Source organism: Geotrypetes seraphini, chromosome 3 (assembly GCF_902459505.1).
Source record: "Geotrypetes seraphini chromosome 3, aGeoSer1.1, whole genome shotgun sequence".
Taxonomy (NCBI): Eukaryota; Metazoa; Chordata; class Amphibia; order Gymnophiona; family Dermophiidae; genus Geotrypetes; species Geotrypetes seraphini.
The window spans coordinates 125,801,162-125,819,021 of NC_047086.1; the positions used below are offsets into that span (position 1 = coordinate 125,801,162).

Consider the following 17,860-nt stretch of genomic DNA (forward strand, 5'->3'; position numbering starts at 1 on the left):
GCACAGCCGGCCAGGTCCCCTTACTTTTGTGGCACTTCCCCGACCGACCGACAACAGCCCCGGTCCGACAAACCTCCCTGCCCTTAACTGCGAATCTAAATTACCTTATTACAGCTGCTGTAAGAAGATAATTTAGATTCGCGGCTACAGGGCAGTGAGGATTGTCGGACCAGGGCTGTTGTCGGTCGGTCGGGGAAGTGCCACAAAAGTAAGGGGACCTGGCCGGCTGTGCTGCAACCGGGGCGGGGTGTGGCGGGGCGGGGCGGACCGCCCCCTCCCTTGGTAGCCACTCGAACCGCGAGGCTACCCTCCTCCTTACCTGCACTGCCTGCAGCACAGAGCCAAACGGAAGTCTTCCCGACGTCAGCGCTGACGTCGAGAAGACTTCCGTTCGGCTCTGTGCTGCAAGCAGAGAAGATAGGGAGAAGAAGAGCCGCGCGACTGAGTACATGCAGCCCCGCAGGAGCCCCGCGACCCTCGGAGGCGTCCCCATGGGATCCCCGCGACCCTAGGGGGCGTCCCCATGGGATCCCCGTGACCCGAAGGGGGAACCCGCGGGTCCCCGTTCCCGTGCAGCTCTCTAGTTGGAAACCACTGAACGACTGGTCCCCAGCAGTCACTTCTTCCGTTGATCGGCCAGCCCTATCCGATGTGAAATTTTGTGTAGTGAATCAGGTTGCTGTCCAATTTGCATGCCTTTCTCCTTATTTGCATGCACGGATTCGAAGCGGATCGCAGGAGAGGTAAGTGAATCAGGCCAGAGGGAAATTTGCTCGTTAAGGGGTCACAAACCAATCGGTTTGCTTAGTGAATATAGCCATAAGTAGTGCTGCCTGATTTAGGGAAAAAAAATTTTGATTCGATTCAGCCTACTGAATCGATGATTCAATTCGATTTTCCTGCCCAATTGGGTGTTTTTGTCAAACATCCTGGTGGATTTATTTTATAGCCTCTTCACCCCTTTTGCCTTCTCCTAACCACACTGGTGCTGTGGTATAAACAAAATAAACAAACAAAAGAGACTTTTCCTCTCTGTTAAATCCTAGCTCACGTTTGTGGTCTAACAAAAGCTCTGGCTGGATACACATTTCAAATCTGACATATTGTAATCACAAAACAGAAAATAAAATTATTTTTTCTACCTTTTGTTGTCTGGTCATTGTTCAAATCTTGTTGGTCCCAGGCTCTGGTTGTCTTCTGATAGCTTGCTTGCCAGGATCTCCTTTCTTCTTTCTCCATGCTAACCATCCATTTGCCATCTCTGTCCTCCCCTTCCGTTTCCCTTCTCTCCCCTGGAGGTCTGGCATCTTTCCTTTTTTTCATCTCCATTTACAGATCCACCTTTTCTCAACTACCCTTTCATCCAGCATCTCTCCCTTTCTGTAACTTTCATCCCTAAATCCCATTGTCCACCATCTCTCTCCCTCTCCTCTGTTTTTAGACCCCTTATTTCTTCCCCCCAAAGTCCGGCATATGCACGTTTCTTTGAATCCCCTTCCTTCCCTCCCTCCCTCCGTGTACTTCTACACCAAGGCCCCCTCCCATGAACATCTTCACCCCCTGAAGGCCTGCGTATTCAATTTACCTAATTTCAGCAGCCTGCACTGCAGAAGATCGCTGGCTCTAGCGATCTTTGCAAGCTGCCATACATCATCAGAGTTGTCTTCTCTCTGCCTTGGTCGCACCCTTCCTCTGACATCAGAAAAGGGGCGTTGACCGCGGCAGAGAGAAGATAACTCGGACGACGTATGGCAGCTTGCAAAGATCGCTAGAGACCGCAATCTTCTGCAGGGCAGGCTGCTGAAATTAGGTAAATTGATGCGGGGAAGCCACTTTCCAACTGACCCTCTCCACTCGCCCTCTAAAGCAGGAGTGGCAGGCCAGCAAGAGGCAGCGCTGCCACTCCTGCTTTAGGGGCGAGGGGGGGAGGGTCAGTCAACGAATCGGGAGGCCGATTTTTTGTCGTGGTAAATCAATTTGAATCGGGCAGCCCGATTCTCAGCTTCCCCAGCCTGATTCTAATTTTCCCCAGCCCCCCTGTCCGATTCTCAGCTTCCCCAGCCCCCTGCTCGATTCTCAGCTTCCATCCCCAGCCCCAAGACTCACCAGCCCCCCTGCCGATTCTCAGCCCTCAGCCCCCCTGCCGATTCTCAGCCCTCAGCCCTCCTGCCGATTCTCAGCCCCCTGCCACTGATTCTCAGCCCTCCTGCCAGTTACCCTTTGTTTCTGAGGTCCGCTGCATGAGGTCTGCTCGCTCCCCCCTCGACGCTCCCACGTCCTTTCATTTCTTCTAATGTAACTTCCAGTTTCACAAAACCGGAAATTTACATTAGATGGGAACGAGTCCGGCGGCCGGTGGTGAAAAAAAGAATGAAGAATCGGGGCCGAATCGGTGAGTCCATTTTTTTTACAAAAACGAATAGATTCACTTGATTCGAATCGGTGAACCGATTCAAATCGTGAATCGGGCAGCACTAGCCCTAAGTATCCCAAAGCGATATTAAACAAGGTGAACAATGGTATAATACCTGTGATGCTTGTGGTTCATATTTTGGAGTCTCCATTTAGGATAGACATTGTCCACAAAACCCTGTTTGTATTGTTTTCTATGAGTCCCAACAGAATGTTTTGACTCCTGAGGCAGGTGTATCTTTCACTGAAACACAGTGCCATGTCAGGTTTCTTGTATATACACTTCTCCCTCTGGATTCATGGGGGATAGGGGCAGAGCCGGACCGCAAATGGTGAAATATCGCGAATATCTTCTGGTCCGGCTCTGACCCACCCCGCCTCCCTCCTGCCTTCCCCCCGGCATCCCGGCCTTACTTGTTGGTCTAGCGAGCTTTCGGGGCAGGAGCGACCTTCCTACGCTTCTGCCCCGTGCAGATCGCCAATAGGAAATAGCTGCCATGAATTCCCGTAGTCTCTCGAGACTACGACGGGAACTCCCCACAGCCATTTCCTATTGGCGATCTACACGGGGCAGGAGTGTAGGAAGATCACTCCTGCCCCAAAAGCCCGCTAGACCACCAGGTAAGGCCGGGACGCCGGGGGGAAGGCTAAACTGTAGGGGGGTTTTCTTTTTTTTTCCCCTTCCCAAAAAATTGCGAATATGTGAAATCGCGATTGCCGAAACCGCGAATGGGGAGGGGGAAGTGTGTTTGTTTTTGTGGATTTATGCAATAAATCTTTCACCTGGCTTTTGTAGGAAGTCCGTTGTTCAGCCTTACTTTTTAACTTCCTTAAATGCAACAAAATGAATTGCCATACTCTGGGTGGAGTTGTTAATGTCTAGATAAATTTGACCAAATCGGTAGGATGAAAAAAGTGACAAGTTTGTTTTAACATGCCACCATTCTATAAAGAAAAGAAGGCACCTATTTTCTTTACAGAATAGTAGCATAAGTGACTAAAGAAGTGCCTTGTAATCAGTTTCACTCAAAGAAACAACTCAAAACAATTCAAAGTAAAGAAGGCTTTATTTCAGACACTGTTCCTGGGTGCCTCGGTTCATAAAGCAAAAAACATTCAGAAACCTAGTTCTACAACAGGTTTAATTCACACAAATGTTGAATTTTCAGAAATAAGCCTCAGACTGGTCTGCCTTGTAATATAAACTGGCTTGATAGGTTACCAGGGACCCATCCCTCATCTCAGAGAAACAGCATTAGTTTAGTTGCAAGAAGTCTGAGTTGGCTGTCAGAGTAACAGTTCATAGCTCCCAACTTGGGCTTACCTTCAGCTCTCAGTCCTGTAGTAATGAGAAAAGGAATCAATTAAACTTCCTTCCAAGCCCCTGCCCAGCATGCTTCTCCTGGGGCTCTCTTTTCCTCTCTCTTGCCCTGCCCATTTTCTTTTTCTTTTTCTTCAAGTGACCTTACAAGGAAGTGTCCACTAGAGGGAATGGTTCATACACCCCATCACTTGCCTATATTTAAGGCACAAGCACTTTTAACCAAAGAGCTGGTGTGAATGCTCAGGCCTAGATTGCAAAAGATTGCACATAGATATAAGATTTTATGATCTATGCATGCAAGTATGTATCCCCCTATGCTGTGCCCACATTCCACCCATGTGAATGTCCTGTAAGGATGTGTTATCACATCTAGGTACATACATACTTATAGAACACCACTTAGCTGGAAGCTATTCATTTATGTGCATGTGTGTTCACATGCACACGTAAATTATTAGATACTGGCATTCATGTGCATTCTTGCTACTTGAAACTAGGCTTTCCCTTATAGAATTACCCCCATAGAGTAATTCTTTAAGGGGTTCCAATTTTGAGCCTATCCTTTATAGGAAAACAGGCACTTTCTTTCCTTTATAGAATGCTAGCATAACAAATAATGGGTATATTTTAGACATAAAGCTGGTGGCTTATTCTTGTACAATCCCTCTGGAGCCTGAACTATTGGGTAATGCATTCATTCCAGCCTTGGCTGCAGAACTTAAAAATAACACCAACCCCCTCTGCGATGTCACCTGTGCAGCCACTTCCTTGAAGTTCAGTTTGATTCTGCAGCCTTGCTGAGAACTTCTAGTTTTCTTCTGCTCAAGATTTATTTCTCAATTCCTAGTCTTTATTTTCTTCGGTACCGTGGGTTTGCCCTCGTGCTGCGGAACAACTCTGTGCGAGTGATCCTTCGGCGGGAGATCGCAGACATTTTAAAGTTTGTCTGCTTCTGAAGGGTGCTCTGTAAGCCTGAAACTGCAGTAAGCCCTCTGGACAGCCCGCAGATTGAATTGGGTCTCCAGGTTCGAGAGCCATCGCTCCCCTGGTTCGTCCGCAAAGGGGTAGCGTGCAGGCTGCTGCGGTTCCGAGGAAGTATGCTGGGATCGGAACCGCACCGCGTGTCTTCCCTGAGGGGTCCTGGTGGTCGTGATCTGAGGTGACAGGGAAGTTGAGGCGGTCAGAAGATCTTAAATATCCAGTTTAATCAGCTCCTGAGGTAATGATCTCCCTATGCCTGTACTGTGTATTGCTTACTGACATTGAAATGCATTGAAGCACATGCCTGTGGTGTCTGAGTCACAGACTTTATCGATTTGGGGGGTTTCCCTGCATGTCCTGATCCCCCCATCTGTAAAATCCTAAAAACGCCGTTTTTAGCATTTTCTTGCGTTTTTACAACCGTTTTTCTGTCACAATCGGCACCTGCGGTGGCCATCTTGGATTTTCTTAAAAGTATAATTTTTGGTCTTAGAAGCTTCGTTTTTGCTCCAAACTTCACAGATGGCCACCTCAGGACAGGATAGCGTGGATTCATGCCTTAGATGTGGCGGCTGGCAGCTGGATTTGTAGCCGTTAATCCCGTGCCCTGCGGGCCATGAGGAGGGGTGAGATGTGAGCAGATCCCATGCTCCCCTCCTCCTGAGAGGCCCTAATGTCCTTTAATTCAACCACCAGAGTCATGATTACTGCATCCGGGGTGCCTAAACTGGGCGCGGATGGCATTTTTGCAAAACGCAAGCGCAATTTTGGGTAAAAGTCTCCTCAGTCCGCTAGTCCTGTGAGATCTGAGACGCACAGAGCGGTTCCGGCCACTGGTGCCTGTTTTTCACCAGATTTTGGGGCTCTGAGATATCTGACTGTAAAAAAAACAACAAACCCAGGAGTAAAAGGGGCTTTGCCTGTTTCTCCCACTCAGATTCCAGTACAACAGTCTGTTCCACTTTTGGATGCCAGCATGACGATTTGTTCCTTTACTGGGATACCAGAAAGCAGGTGGCTCATCCCCATCCTTCTGCTTTGACACGCAGCTCCTGATTGGATAAGGCACGTAAATGTACTCTTGCTCATGAAAGTGACAATATTCTGTACAATTATATGCTGAAGTGGCACATAAATGTGAGCACCTTTTTACAGAACAGAATGGCTGTTTCAATGCAGCCGGTTCAATGTGGGCCGTTTAATTGCAGCCATTTCATTACAGCCCTTTAAGAGCAGGCCATTTCAGCATGCTGAGTTGGTCCCCACCCGGCTCACCTGAACGGGCGACTCACAAGGAGTCTGACAGATGATGTCCCAAGATGGCCCCACCTCGCTTATTCGACCCCCACCCAGGTCACCTGAAGAACTGAGGAGTCTGACAGATTCTGTCCCCATGCTGTCTCAGATAACGTTATTGAAGTACCAGTGGGGGGGAGCACTTCCAGCTGCAGTGGGAACCTTCAAATATCTTTATTGAAGCACCAATGGAGGGGGAATTGACCACCCCCTCTTTCAAACCTTAAAGCAATTGTGCCTGAATCACCAGTCATAGGATGGTGAGGGGGGGCAATATCCCCCCCCCCTTTCACCAGTCCAATTGGGCATAAAATGGGGGGACGGGACAATGGGACCTGCCTCAGAAGCCTTCTTTCACCTGTCCAGTTGGAACTTAAGCATTAGATGGGAGGCAAGCCTTCTTTGATATGACCTCTCTTTCACCACGGTATTTGTCAGGTGGAACAGCAGCTTTAGTGAGGTGTTTGCCAGTGCTGAAACGGCTGTGCTGAAACAGCCACACTGAAAGGGGTCGCATTTAATTGTCTTAGACCCGTTACAAAATTGCCTTCGTAGTATCTTAATGTTAGATTCTTTTCACCTAGAGCAGTCTCTCTCAAATTTTCTCAAGCCGGGGCACACTAAAGGTAATGGCCACAGCTTGAGGCACCTGGAAGTGCACGGACGTGTGGCATCATCATGTTGATGTCCTTGGATGCGCAGAGGCCCTCCAGAATGGGCCCTGAGTTGCCAATAGGGGGTGCCAGCAGGGAAGAGGGCCGGAGAGGCGCCAGTGCCCAATTACTTCAAGCTAAGTACCCCCTAAGTCGAACAAATAGCTGTGTACCCTAACCACAGACCTCCCAAGCTCTGCCCTAGGTCCACTCAAGCTGTGCCCCAAATCCCACCCCCTTTACTAATTGTAATGCAATTTTTTTCATTCATTTTTCATATACACACAATAAACACAGCAGATATAAATTCTCAAAACTGACACATTTCAATCACTATATTGAAAATAAAATCATTTTCCCTACCTTTGCTGTCTGGTGACTTTATTTTTCTGTGCTATTAACTATGTTTCCAGTGCCGCCTTATCCACTGGTAACATTCCTTTCCTTAGAGCAATCTCTGTTGACAACTACTCTCTGTTGCCTTCCACTCAACCAGTTCCTGACCCAGTCTATCACTTTGGGGCCCATCCTGAGGGCACTCAGTGTATTTATTAGACACTTGCGTGGAATACTGTCAAAAATGTTGCTAAAATCTAAATACATCACATCTGGTATTCTCCCTCTATCCAATTCTCTGGTCACCCAGTCAAAGAAATTGATCAAGACCTGCCTCTAGCAAATCCATGTTGCCTCGGATCCTGTAATCCACTGGATTCCAGAAACGTCACTATTCTCTATTTTAAAAGCATTTCCATTTTTAGTTACCACAGAAGTCAGACTTATCAGCTTCTAGTTCCCCACTTCTTCCATGCTTCCACTTTTGTGACTAGTGACTACCTCTGCCTTTCTCCAGTCCTCCAGTATCACTCCCGAGTCTAGAACAACAAGAACTGTTTTCTCCTCTTCTCCTTAACCACATCAGGAAACATAGACACTTTAAAGGACTGAAATAATTTTCCTATGTCTAAAAATAAAACCTTTAGGAGCCATTTTCTATTAGAAAATAGTGTCAGTCACTATCAATGTAACAGAAGAGCATTGTTCAGACAATGACGTTTCTAATATATTTGAAACTTCTAACCTATCAGTTTCTAAGTCTGGCAACTCAGCATTTTGTTGCTGTGGATTTCTTTTCTTAGATGGTAAATAATAAGTCTATCTATATGCAATACTTTATACATGGGCTGGAGCGCAGAAGAGCAGTGGGTAGGGTTATTTGAAAATGAGAAAATAAGTATTTCATTGTGTTGATCTTGATATGACTTTTAGTTTTATGTAATGTCATTGTGAGTTCCTGGTTTGAGCTATGTCATCTGTGTTTTCTGTTTAATTAAAAAAAAATTGAACATAAAATTAGGGAATACCACAGGTTTTGCAATTGCAAGAAAATACTTCTGAGCAAAATGAAATAATTTCTTTATTTCTCTCTTGTCAAGTCATTGTGCCAGATGAGAAAGTTCAAGCTTATATCATGCATCTCTTTGCAGCCATTAAAGCAAAGGTCTTATGAGGAGGAGTTTGAACATTTTGATTAGAAAGAAACCTTACATAATGATATGAAATGTTTGTACTAAAATAGAGCATTATTTGATGCCTTGGACACTAAAATGAGCTGATTTTGCATACTGAAAACAGGCCAGAGGAAGAAATGATGTGATAGGTTTATGTGTAAAGCAATCCATCTTGTCACACAAGTTAGTGATTATATTATAATTCATGAAACTAACAAATCAGCTGTTGGCTTGTATAGCCCCAAAACATGGTTTTTCCTGCATATTTTTTTAAGTTTATTTTTTAATTTTTATTACACATGTGTCATTTTTAACTGGACAATTTTCTGTTTGTGTGCAGCCTGTTCCCCGAGTTGTGATGCACCCTGCTAGCATAGATGAGAGTGCCTTAAAGATAAATAAGGTAAGCCCACATGCATTAACATAAATTCAATATGGTTTATACATGCAGCACTCTGAGCAAAGAGGCATTACAATTCATTTCTTGCTTCTACTCTTCATAGCACTTGCTCGTGATTCCTATGATTTGATGTTATACTTTCACACACGGCCAACCAATTAGAGAAGATCACAGTTCATACCTACACCAAAAAAAGGTGACACCAGGGACTTAACAACTACAGAACGATTGCATTAATTCCAAATGCCAGCAAAATATTGCTGAAAATAATACAACAAAGGCTACAATCATATGTTCAGCAAGAACTACCCGAAGTTCAGACTGGTTTCAGAAAAGGTCGAGGAATAAGACATCATTGCCAATTTAGATGGATATTGGAGAAGAGCAAAGAATACCAAAAGCCCCCCTATACTTTTGCTTCGACTACAGTAAAGCTTTTGACTGGATCATGATAAAGTATGGAGAACTCTAGAACAAATGGGCTTACCCAAACACACAACTCAGCTGATAAAGAGCCCTTATGAAAATAAAGAAGCTACAGTGAGAACTGAATATGGCAAAATGTTTTGATTTCAAATAAAACGTGGTATCAGGCAAGGATGTATCTTGTCACCTCATCTATTCAACCTTTACGGCGAAGTCATCTTTTTTTTTTTTTTTTATTAAATTCTTTATTGATTTTAAAACTTCAACAGTGCAATACAACAAATTCAACGTAAAATGGTACAATAAAAGCACATTTAACTTTCATATGTTCCTAATCAACCAATTTCCCCCATCCACCCATCCAATAATCATTCAATAAAACACAAAAACAAATATTACAATAAAAACCTTACCCTATTTTAAGTAATGATATCTTCCTCCCCCCAAGTATAAATATTCAAAAATCAATTTGACATAAATAACCCCCTCCCACCCTTCTTCCCTGGATATGTACTACAATAAACAAAACCTGACTCATATTCAACACTCAATTATTATCAATTATAATGAGGTAACCCAAAATGCCAATGGGCCCCATATTCTCAGCATTTATTCTTTCAAGTCTATAACTAGAGCAAAGACTTGCCTACCAGAACAAAAAATTTAAACGATCACAATTCTTCCAATTTTGAGTGATCATTTGGATGGTTATCCCAGTCATTATAAGGAAAAGACAACCTTTATATTGATCTAAAGGGAGCTTAACATGTAATATTGTACCACAAATGACTGCCTCATACATTAGAGAAATTGATGATTCCAAAATGTTATTAATTCTACCCCATATTGACCTCCAAAAGCTAAGTATCAAAGGACAATAGAACATCAGATGATCCAGTGTCCCAATGTCTAAATGACAGTGCCAGCATCTATTAGATTTAGAACTATCTAACTTGTGCAATCTAACGGGGGCCCAAAAAGATCTATGTAATAGAACAAACCATGTCTGTCTCGTAGATGCTGATGCTGTACATTTCAAACTCCAAGTCCAAATACTGGCCATTGAGATGCAGAAATATACTGCTTTATCTCGATGCTCCAAATGTCACGAAGACCATTTTTGGGGGTTTTATATTTGAGAACTCTGATATTAATTTATACCATCTGGCAGCCTGATGTCCTAACAAATCTATCTGGAAGGAAAGGATCTGAAAACTATAATTCATAAAGTCATCTTCAGAAAAGCAAATTTGGAAGTGAGTGTTGGTTTCAAAGTTGGTGGCCAAAATATAAACAGCCTGTGCTATGCAGATGATACAACGCTCATCACCAGCAGCAAAGAGAAAAGTCAAAGCCAAATGTCATAACTTGGAATTATAACTGAACATAAGACAAAGATCATGATCATAGAAAATGATGAAGAGTTTGAGCTTGAAGGTGATAGAATAGACGTTGTAAAGGATTTTCATTTCCTGGGCTCTTTCGTAAAGGAGCAACTAGCAGGGAAAAAATACTCCGCAGAATAGCATTTGGTCGCTCTTCAATGAAGGCTCTTGATAAATTACTCAAAGGCAAGGAAAGAAAACTTGAAACGAAGATCAGACTTGTCCACGCACTAATTTTCTCAGTGGTCAACTACAGATGTGAAAGCTGGGCACTACGGAAACAAGACAGAAAGAAGATTGACTCATTTGAGCTTTGATTCTGGAGAAGGATTTTATGCATACTGTGGACTGCCAGAAGAACTAACAAATCGATTCTGGGAGAGATCAAACCAGCTATGTCACTCAAAGCCCAGATAATGAATACGACTGTCTTATTTTGGTCACACCGTCAGAAGAGAAAGATCATTGGAGAACGACATCATGTTTGGAAAGATCGAAGGAATCAGACTAAGATGACCTGCTATCAGATGGCTGGACATGTTGAAAACAACCATGAGGAATGACGCTGGAGGACTTTACCGAACTAGCACAAAACCACTTTCTTTTTAGATCTGTAATTCATCAAGTTGCTAGGACTTAAAACATGAATCAATCGTACTTAACATAGCATACTTTCACAGTGGTCATAGCTATGGTTTTTATAGCAATCTCTGACTTATTAAATTTATATGAATATCATAATTAAAAACACTAAAAAGTCTTTGAATAACTACTCTATTCAGTTTGTTGCATAATTGTTACCAGAACACACTAGGTAGGACTCTCAACCTTTTTCATCGGGGGATTCTTTGGGGGGGAGGGGTAGATGTAAAAACCCTCTTATTTATTAGAATTTATTTTTCTACTTTTTTGGAGAAATTTGCCTAAAGTAATGTACAGAAAGTATAACATGGACATCTTAATAAACAATTATAACAATATAATAAATAACAGCATAAATTATAGTATAGTATGCTGCTTGCAATGTCAACACAATACACATTACAACATCTTAATAAGCTGCAAAGACAAGTGGAGAAAGAACAAATAGATAAGATAGAGTAACAGGAATTTAGATAGTTAAGGGTGACTAATTTAAGGAAAAGCTGCATGCAGCTGATATCAGTTAGAGTACATGCAATGAATAAATCCTGCTGCAATATGTGCAGCCAGTGTTAGTCCTTGTGTGACTGACCAGTTAGTTGCCTCTTCCATTAAAGGCTTGGGAGAAGAGCCAGACTTATAACTACTTCCTGAAGTAGAAATAGTCTTGTTATATAAAGCTTGTCTGGGAGCGCATTCTGATGTGTGTGACTACTCTGAGAAAGTTCACCCGCAGGTGTCATTGTGTGATTCCCTTAAGAGAGGATGTGGCTAAGGATACTCCTTGTGGGGACCTTGGAAACATATAAAGGGAGATTATGTATTTCAAGTAATCTGGCCCATTTCCTTTAGGAGCCTTGAAAATTGGAGAGTTTTTTAATTTAGCCTTGTATTGTACTAGAAGCCAGTAAAGTTTTTTTTAGAACTGATGGGATGTGATTGACGCCAGTTCTGTGGGTGCCCAAGCACCCCCGATATTTTTGGGCCCTTGTGACTGCAGATGCATTACTACTATAGTAATGAGGGGGCAGTCTGCCCTGGGTGAATATCATCAGGGGTTCTCCAGTCCATAGTCCGGTTGCTTCATGTTGCAGCATGCAAGCTTCAGGATGCCGGCAGCATGAATATGCTGCCTCTGGCAGCCCTGGAAGCTTTTCCTCTACTGCAACATCCTGCCTCTGTGGGAACAGGAAGTTGAAGCAGAGGGAAAGCTTCCAGTTCTGCCAGAGTCGGCAAGTTCATCTCAGTACTGCTAGCGGCCTGGATCTCCTGTGCCTGGTTGAGGAGGATTGAGTTAGTCGGCTGTTCTAGTAGGTTGGGCTTTCTCCATTATAGCCTTGAATAGTAGGCAGTAGAATTTGAAGTGTACTCTTGCTTGTATTGACTCACACTGGCTCCCAATACAAGCAAGAGTACACTTCAAATTCTACTGCCTACTATTCAAGGCTATTAATGGAGAAAGCCCAACCTACTGGAATAGCCGACTAACTCAATCCTCCTCAACCAGGCACAGGAGAACCCACTCACTATTCACACACCCACCATCCAAAAATGTAAAACGAAAAAAACCATATGACAACCTAATAGCCACCAAAGCAGCTAAACTAGACAGACAAATCATTCTGTTGTCATCGACCACAGACTACAAAGTCTTCAAGAAAGATACTAAAACCCTACTCTTCAAAAAAATATATAAAACCTATTTAACACGACCAGTTCCTACCCAAACCTCACCTACCCACTCTATACCCTTAATGTACTCTAATATGCTTCTAATTTCCCTACAAATTTTAATATACTTCTAATTATCCAACTTTTATCACCTTAAGATCTCGACAACTCTTTGGTAATTCTTATCTAACTCTTATGACATCTCTTATGCTATGTCACAATTCCTGAAAACTTTGATGGGAGAGAAAAGGAGAGAGGTGCCAAACCATTGGGGAAGAGGAAGGGAGGAAGAGATGAAAGGGAAGGATGTCATACCATGGGATGTCATACCATGGGATAAGATGAGGTGAGTGAGGAAGGAAGGAAAGGAGAGACATGCAAGAGTATGAGAGGAGGGGGGAGGAGACAGAGAGAAAAATGGACAGAGGGGCCCCACTTATAAGCTGGAATGAATCATGTAAAAAGGAGAGGGGGCACAAACTAGATGGAAGAGGCAGAGGGTAGGGACAAAGAACGAGGGCAGACAGTGGATATAGGGGGCAGACTGCTGAATGGAAGGAAAAGAATGAAGAAAAGATAAGGAAAGCAGAAACAACAAATTTCTCAAGGAAACTAGGCCAAGTAGACTACAGAAAAAATGTATAAGATCTAAATTCTTCATTTCCAAATTATATATGGTATATATTTGTTTGTCAATCACATGCATAAGTCAAGAGCAGTTTAGGATCAAAAATGCTATGACCTGTGTATAAGTTGAGGCTGGGTCCCACATTTACTCTTTCTCCTCCACCTCTTGGTCCAACATTCTTTTTCTCTCTCCTCCCCCCACCCACACACACACATACTCGCATCTCCCTAGCCCACAGCTTCAAAAATTTCAACAGTCAGGCTTAAAGCCAGAAGGAAACAGCTCAGTCATCAGATTTCAATAGATGAGGATTATATATTTATTCCTCACTGATAAGGCTTTCACTAAACTTTGGCAAGTTCACTGAAGTAAAATATATTTTCACAAATCATTCTCCATTCCTGTCCAAGGAGAATGTTTGTTTTATTCAAGAATCAGTATTTCTCAGCATCCACACGCACTTTGTTTTTGTTTTTTTGTTTGGGGGGGGGTGAAAAAAGTCTGAATTTCACTCACCAACACTTTCCACACTTTCTCAGCTAAACTTCCTCTTTGAATCTACTACTTGAGCCATCAGCCAATCAAATGACTTTTAGCAGTCACCTGATAATTGTCATGCACACTTTCCTGCAGGCATGCCCTCCTCTCAATGTACCGTATTTTCACGCATATAACGCGCGCGTTATACGCGTTTTTACCTACCGCGCATACCCCTCGCGCGTTATATGCGTGAGCGCGGTATACAAAAGTTTTTAAACATAGTTCCCACCCCGCCCGACGCCCGATTCACCCCCCCAGCAGGACCGCTCGCACCCCCACCCCGAACGACCGCTCGCACGCGCTCCCACCCGCACCCGCATCCACGATCGGAGCAAGAGGGAGCCCAAGCCCTCTTGCCCGGCCGACTCCCCGACGTCCGATAAATCCCCCCCCCCGGAAGGACCACTCGCACCCCCACCCCGAAGGACCGCCGACTTCCCGACAATATCGGGCCAGAAGGGAGCCCAAACCCTCCTGGCCACGGCGACCCCCTACCCCCACCCCGCCCGACGCCCGATTCACCCCCCCCCCAGCAGGACCGCTCGCACCCCCACCCCGAACGACCGCTCGCACGCGCTCCCACCCGCACCCGCGATCGGAGCAAGAGGGAGCCCAAGCCCTCTTGCCCGGCCGACTCCCCGACAATATCGGGCCAGGAGGGAGCCCAAACCCTCCTGGCCACGGCGACCCCCTACCCCCACCCCGCACTACATTACGGGCAGGAGGGATCCCAGGCCCTCCTGCCCTCGACACAAACCCCCCTCCCTCCCTCCAACGACCGCCCCCCCCAAGAACCTCCGACCGCCCCACCAGCCGACCCGCAACCCCCCTGGCCGACCCCCACGACACCCCCACCCCCCTTCCCCGTACCTTTGCTAGTTGGCCAGACAGACGGGAGCCAAACCCGCCTGTCCGGCAGGCAGCCAACGACGGAATGAGGCCGGATTGGCCCATCCGTCCCAAAGCTCCGCCTACTGGTGGGGCCTAAGGCGCGTGGGCCAATCAGAATAGGCCCTGGAGCCTTAGGTCCCACCTGGGGGCGCGGCCTGAGGCACATGGTCGGGTTGGGCCCATGTGCCTCAGGCCACGCCCTCAGGTGGGACCTAAGGCTCCAGGGCCTATTCTGATTGGCCCACGCGCCTTAGGCCCCACCAGTAGGCGGAGCTTTGGGACGGATGGGCCAATCCGGCCTCATTCCGTCGTTGGCTGCCTGCCGGACAGGCGGGTTTGGCTCCCGTCTGTCCGGCCAACTAGCAAAGGTACGGGGAAGGGGGGTGGGGGTGTCGTGGGGGTCGGCCAGGGGGGTCGCGGGTCGGCTGGTGGGGCGGTCGGAGGTTCTTGGGGGGGGGCGGTCGTTGGAGGGAGGGGGGTTTGCGTCGAGGGCAGGAGGGCCTGGGATCCCTCCTGCCCGTAATGTAGTGCCGGGTGGGGTTAGGGGGTCGCCGTGGCCAGGAGGGTTTGGGCTCCCTTCTGGCCCGAACAACTAGCGGGGGGGGGGGTTCGCAAGAGCCAGGAGGACTTGGGCTCCCTCCTGGCCCGATATTGTCGGGGAGTTGGGGAGTCGGGGGGGCAAGAGGGCTTGAGCTCCCTCTTGCCCCGATCGTGTCGGGGGTGCCGCGGTTGGCTGGGGCAAGAGGGCTTGAGCTCCCTCTTGCCCCGATCGTGTCGGGGGTGCCGCGGTTGGCTGGGGCAAGAGGGCTTGAGCTCCCTCTTGCCCCGATCGTGTCGGGGAGTCGGGACCGCTAAGAGGAAGCAGCAGGACTTCTACATGATGGGGGGGTCAGGAGGCTGTGGGGGTGCGAGCGGTCCTTCAGGGTGCGGGTGCGGGTGGGAGTGCGTGCGAGCGGTCCTTCGGGGTGGGGGTGCGAGCGGTCCTGGGGGGGTGAAGGGGGAGAGGAGAGTCGGGCGGGCGAAAGGAGAGTCGGGGTGGCCAGAGGAGAGTCGGGGCGGGCGAAAGGAGAGTCAGGCGGCGACGGGAGAGTCGGGCAGCATGCGCGGTATATGGGTGTGCGCGGTATATAAAAATTTCTGTACATAAATGTGTGTTTTTTGTGCGCTATACCCGTGTGCGCGTTTTACACGGGTGCGCGTTATCTATGTGAAAATACGGTACGTGCTCAGCACAGCTTCAACTATTTTTATCACTCTACAGTTTTACTTGCACACCTCTTGTAAGCATCTCTAAGTCATATGAGAGGTTCTCCATCCCCTTAACATTTTGGTTTCTCTTCTTTGAACCTTTTCTAATTCTACGATATCTTTTTTGAGATACAGCAACCTATGCCTAATACTCAAGGTGAAGACACACCATGGAGCAATACAGAGACATTATACTAATCTTGGTCTTATTTACCATCCAATTCCTAGTATTCTAATTGGGTTTTTTGCCACAACTGAACTCTGGGCAAAAGATTTCAGCTTAGTGTACAATGATACCCAGACTATTCATCCCAATGTGCATCACTTTATATAGATAGATAGATAGAGATATATAGATAAATATAGATAGATAGAATGAGATATATATAATATAATAAAACCCTAAGCTGCGCATGCGCACTCCCACTGCGTGCGCCGGTTTTCCGTGAGCTATAGGGACCCGCAGGTAAGAGTGTGCATGCGCGCTTAGGGTTCTGTTTTTCGTCCTGTTTTTCGGTCTGGCCTGCTCCCTTCTCGCCTTGCCGTATTGTATTTTTTAGTTGAAAGACTCGGCGGTGGCTCCTCTCACGATCCCCGCCTGCGTCCAACGCAGGCGGGGATCGTGAGAGGAGCCGCCGCCGCGTCTTTCAACTAAAAAATACAATACGGCAAGGTGAGCAGGGAGCAGGCCAGACCGAAGCTCCGACTTGAACTGCCAGTTGGCCGGCTCCCTTGCCGGAGTTATTTTTCAGTTTAAAGGTGCCGCTGCGGCTCCTGTCACGAGCCGCACCTGCTTCAGAGAAGACTTCTAATGCAGGCGGGGATCGTTAGAGGAGCCACTGCGGCACCTTTAAACTGAAAAATAACTCCAGCAAGGGAGTCGGCCAGATCACCACGGCAGCCACTCCCGCCCTCTCTCTGCCGAAAAAAAACAAAAAAAAAACCAACAATCGCTGGCATGTAGGGGGAAAGGGGAGCTTGCAACAACCAAAACTCCCAATGCCCGCGACTGTGACCCCCCCCAAAGTAAACTCCCCTGGAGCAAGGGGGGACAGGGAGATCATTTCCATCTGTCCGAAGAAGGAACCGGCAGGTTAGACGGTAAGCTGGGGGCAGGAGCAAGGGAATCAATCATGAGATGAGGGTGGAGGACAAGGAGGAGAATGATAGTTGGGTGGGGTCGGAAAGAGATGCCTGATTGGGAGTTGGGGCATGGGTTGGTGAGGAGAAGAGAGACATGGGATAGCCACTAGAGAGAGAGGCTTTGGGCTGGTGAGAGAAGCATTTGGAGTGCAGGTAGGAGAGAGAGAGTGCATGGATGGGGTGGCCCACCACCACCTCAGCAAACGAGAGCTAAAGGAACCCCTCCCCTCTCCCACCAGGAGTGTGCGGGCAACTGACCACAGCTGGATTGAGGAAAGGGCAAGGGATCCCTTAGCTGGCACCGCTGGAAGGCGGCTTCAGTGAGGGTCTGGGCAGGGAGAGCGACAGAAAGAATAAAAGAAATAAAGATAGACAGTGAGAGGGAGAAAGAAAGATAGAAAGAAATAAAGAAAAATAGACAGGGCAGGGAGAGAGACAGAAAGAAAAAAGATAGACTGGGCAGGGAGAGAGACAGAAAGAAAGGAAGAAAGAGACAGGGGGCAGGAGAAAGACAGACAGACATCTATTCTAGCACCTGTTAATGTAACGGGCTTAAACACATATATATATATATATAATATACCACTTTTAGCCTAAGTGGTTTACATTCAGATACTCAACAATTTTCCCTGTCTGTTCATACTCTTACCTAATGTACTTTGCATTTGTCCATATTAAATTTCCTCTGCAATTTGGACGCCAAGTCTTT

The 17,860-nt window shown here is 46.4% G+C and overlaps 1 protein-coding gene across 3 annotated transcripts in view; it reads left to right on the forward strand.

The window, feature by feature from the left end:
* The window catches only part of KIF13B (kinesin family member 13B), a 485,412-nt gene that overhangs the window by 394,023 nt on the left and 73,529 nt on the right, over window positions 1–17,860 (forward strand). For 2 of the 3 annotated variants that reach the window (XM_033935468.1, XM_033935467.1), the window contains exon 38: window positions 8,518–8,580. In XM_033935468.1, coding sequence (XP_033791359.1) covers window positions 8,518–8,580 — 63 coding nt within the window. Of the gene's footprint in view, window positions 1–8,517; window positions 8,581–8,680; window positions 8,746–17,860 lie in introns of those variants that run through there. The other variant, XM_033935469.1, reaches the window with a different exon arrangement.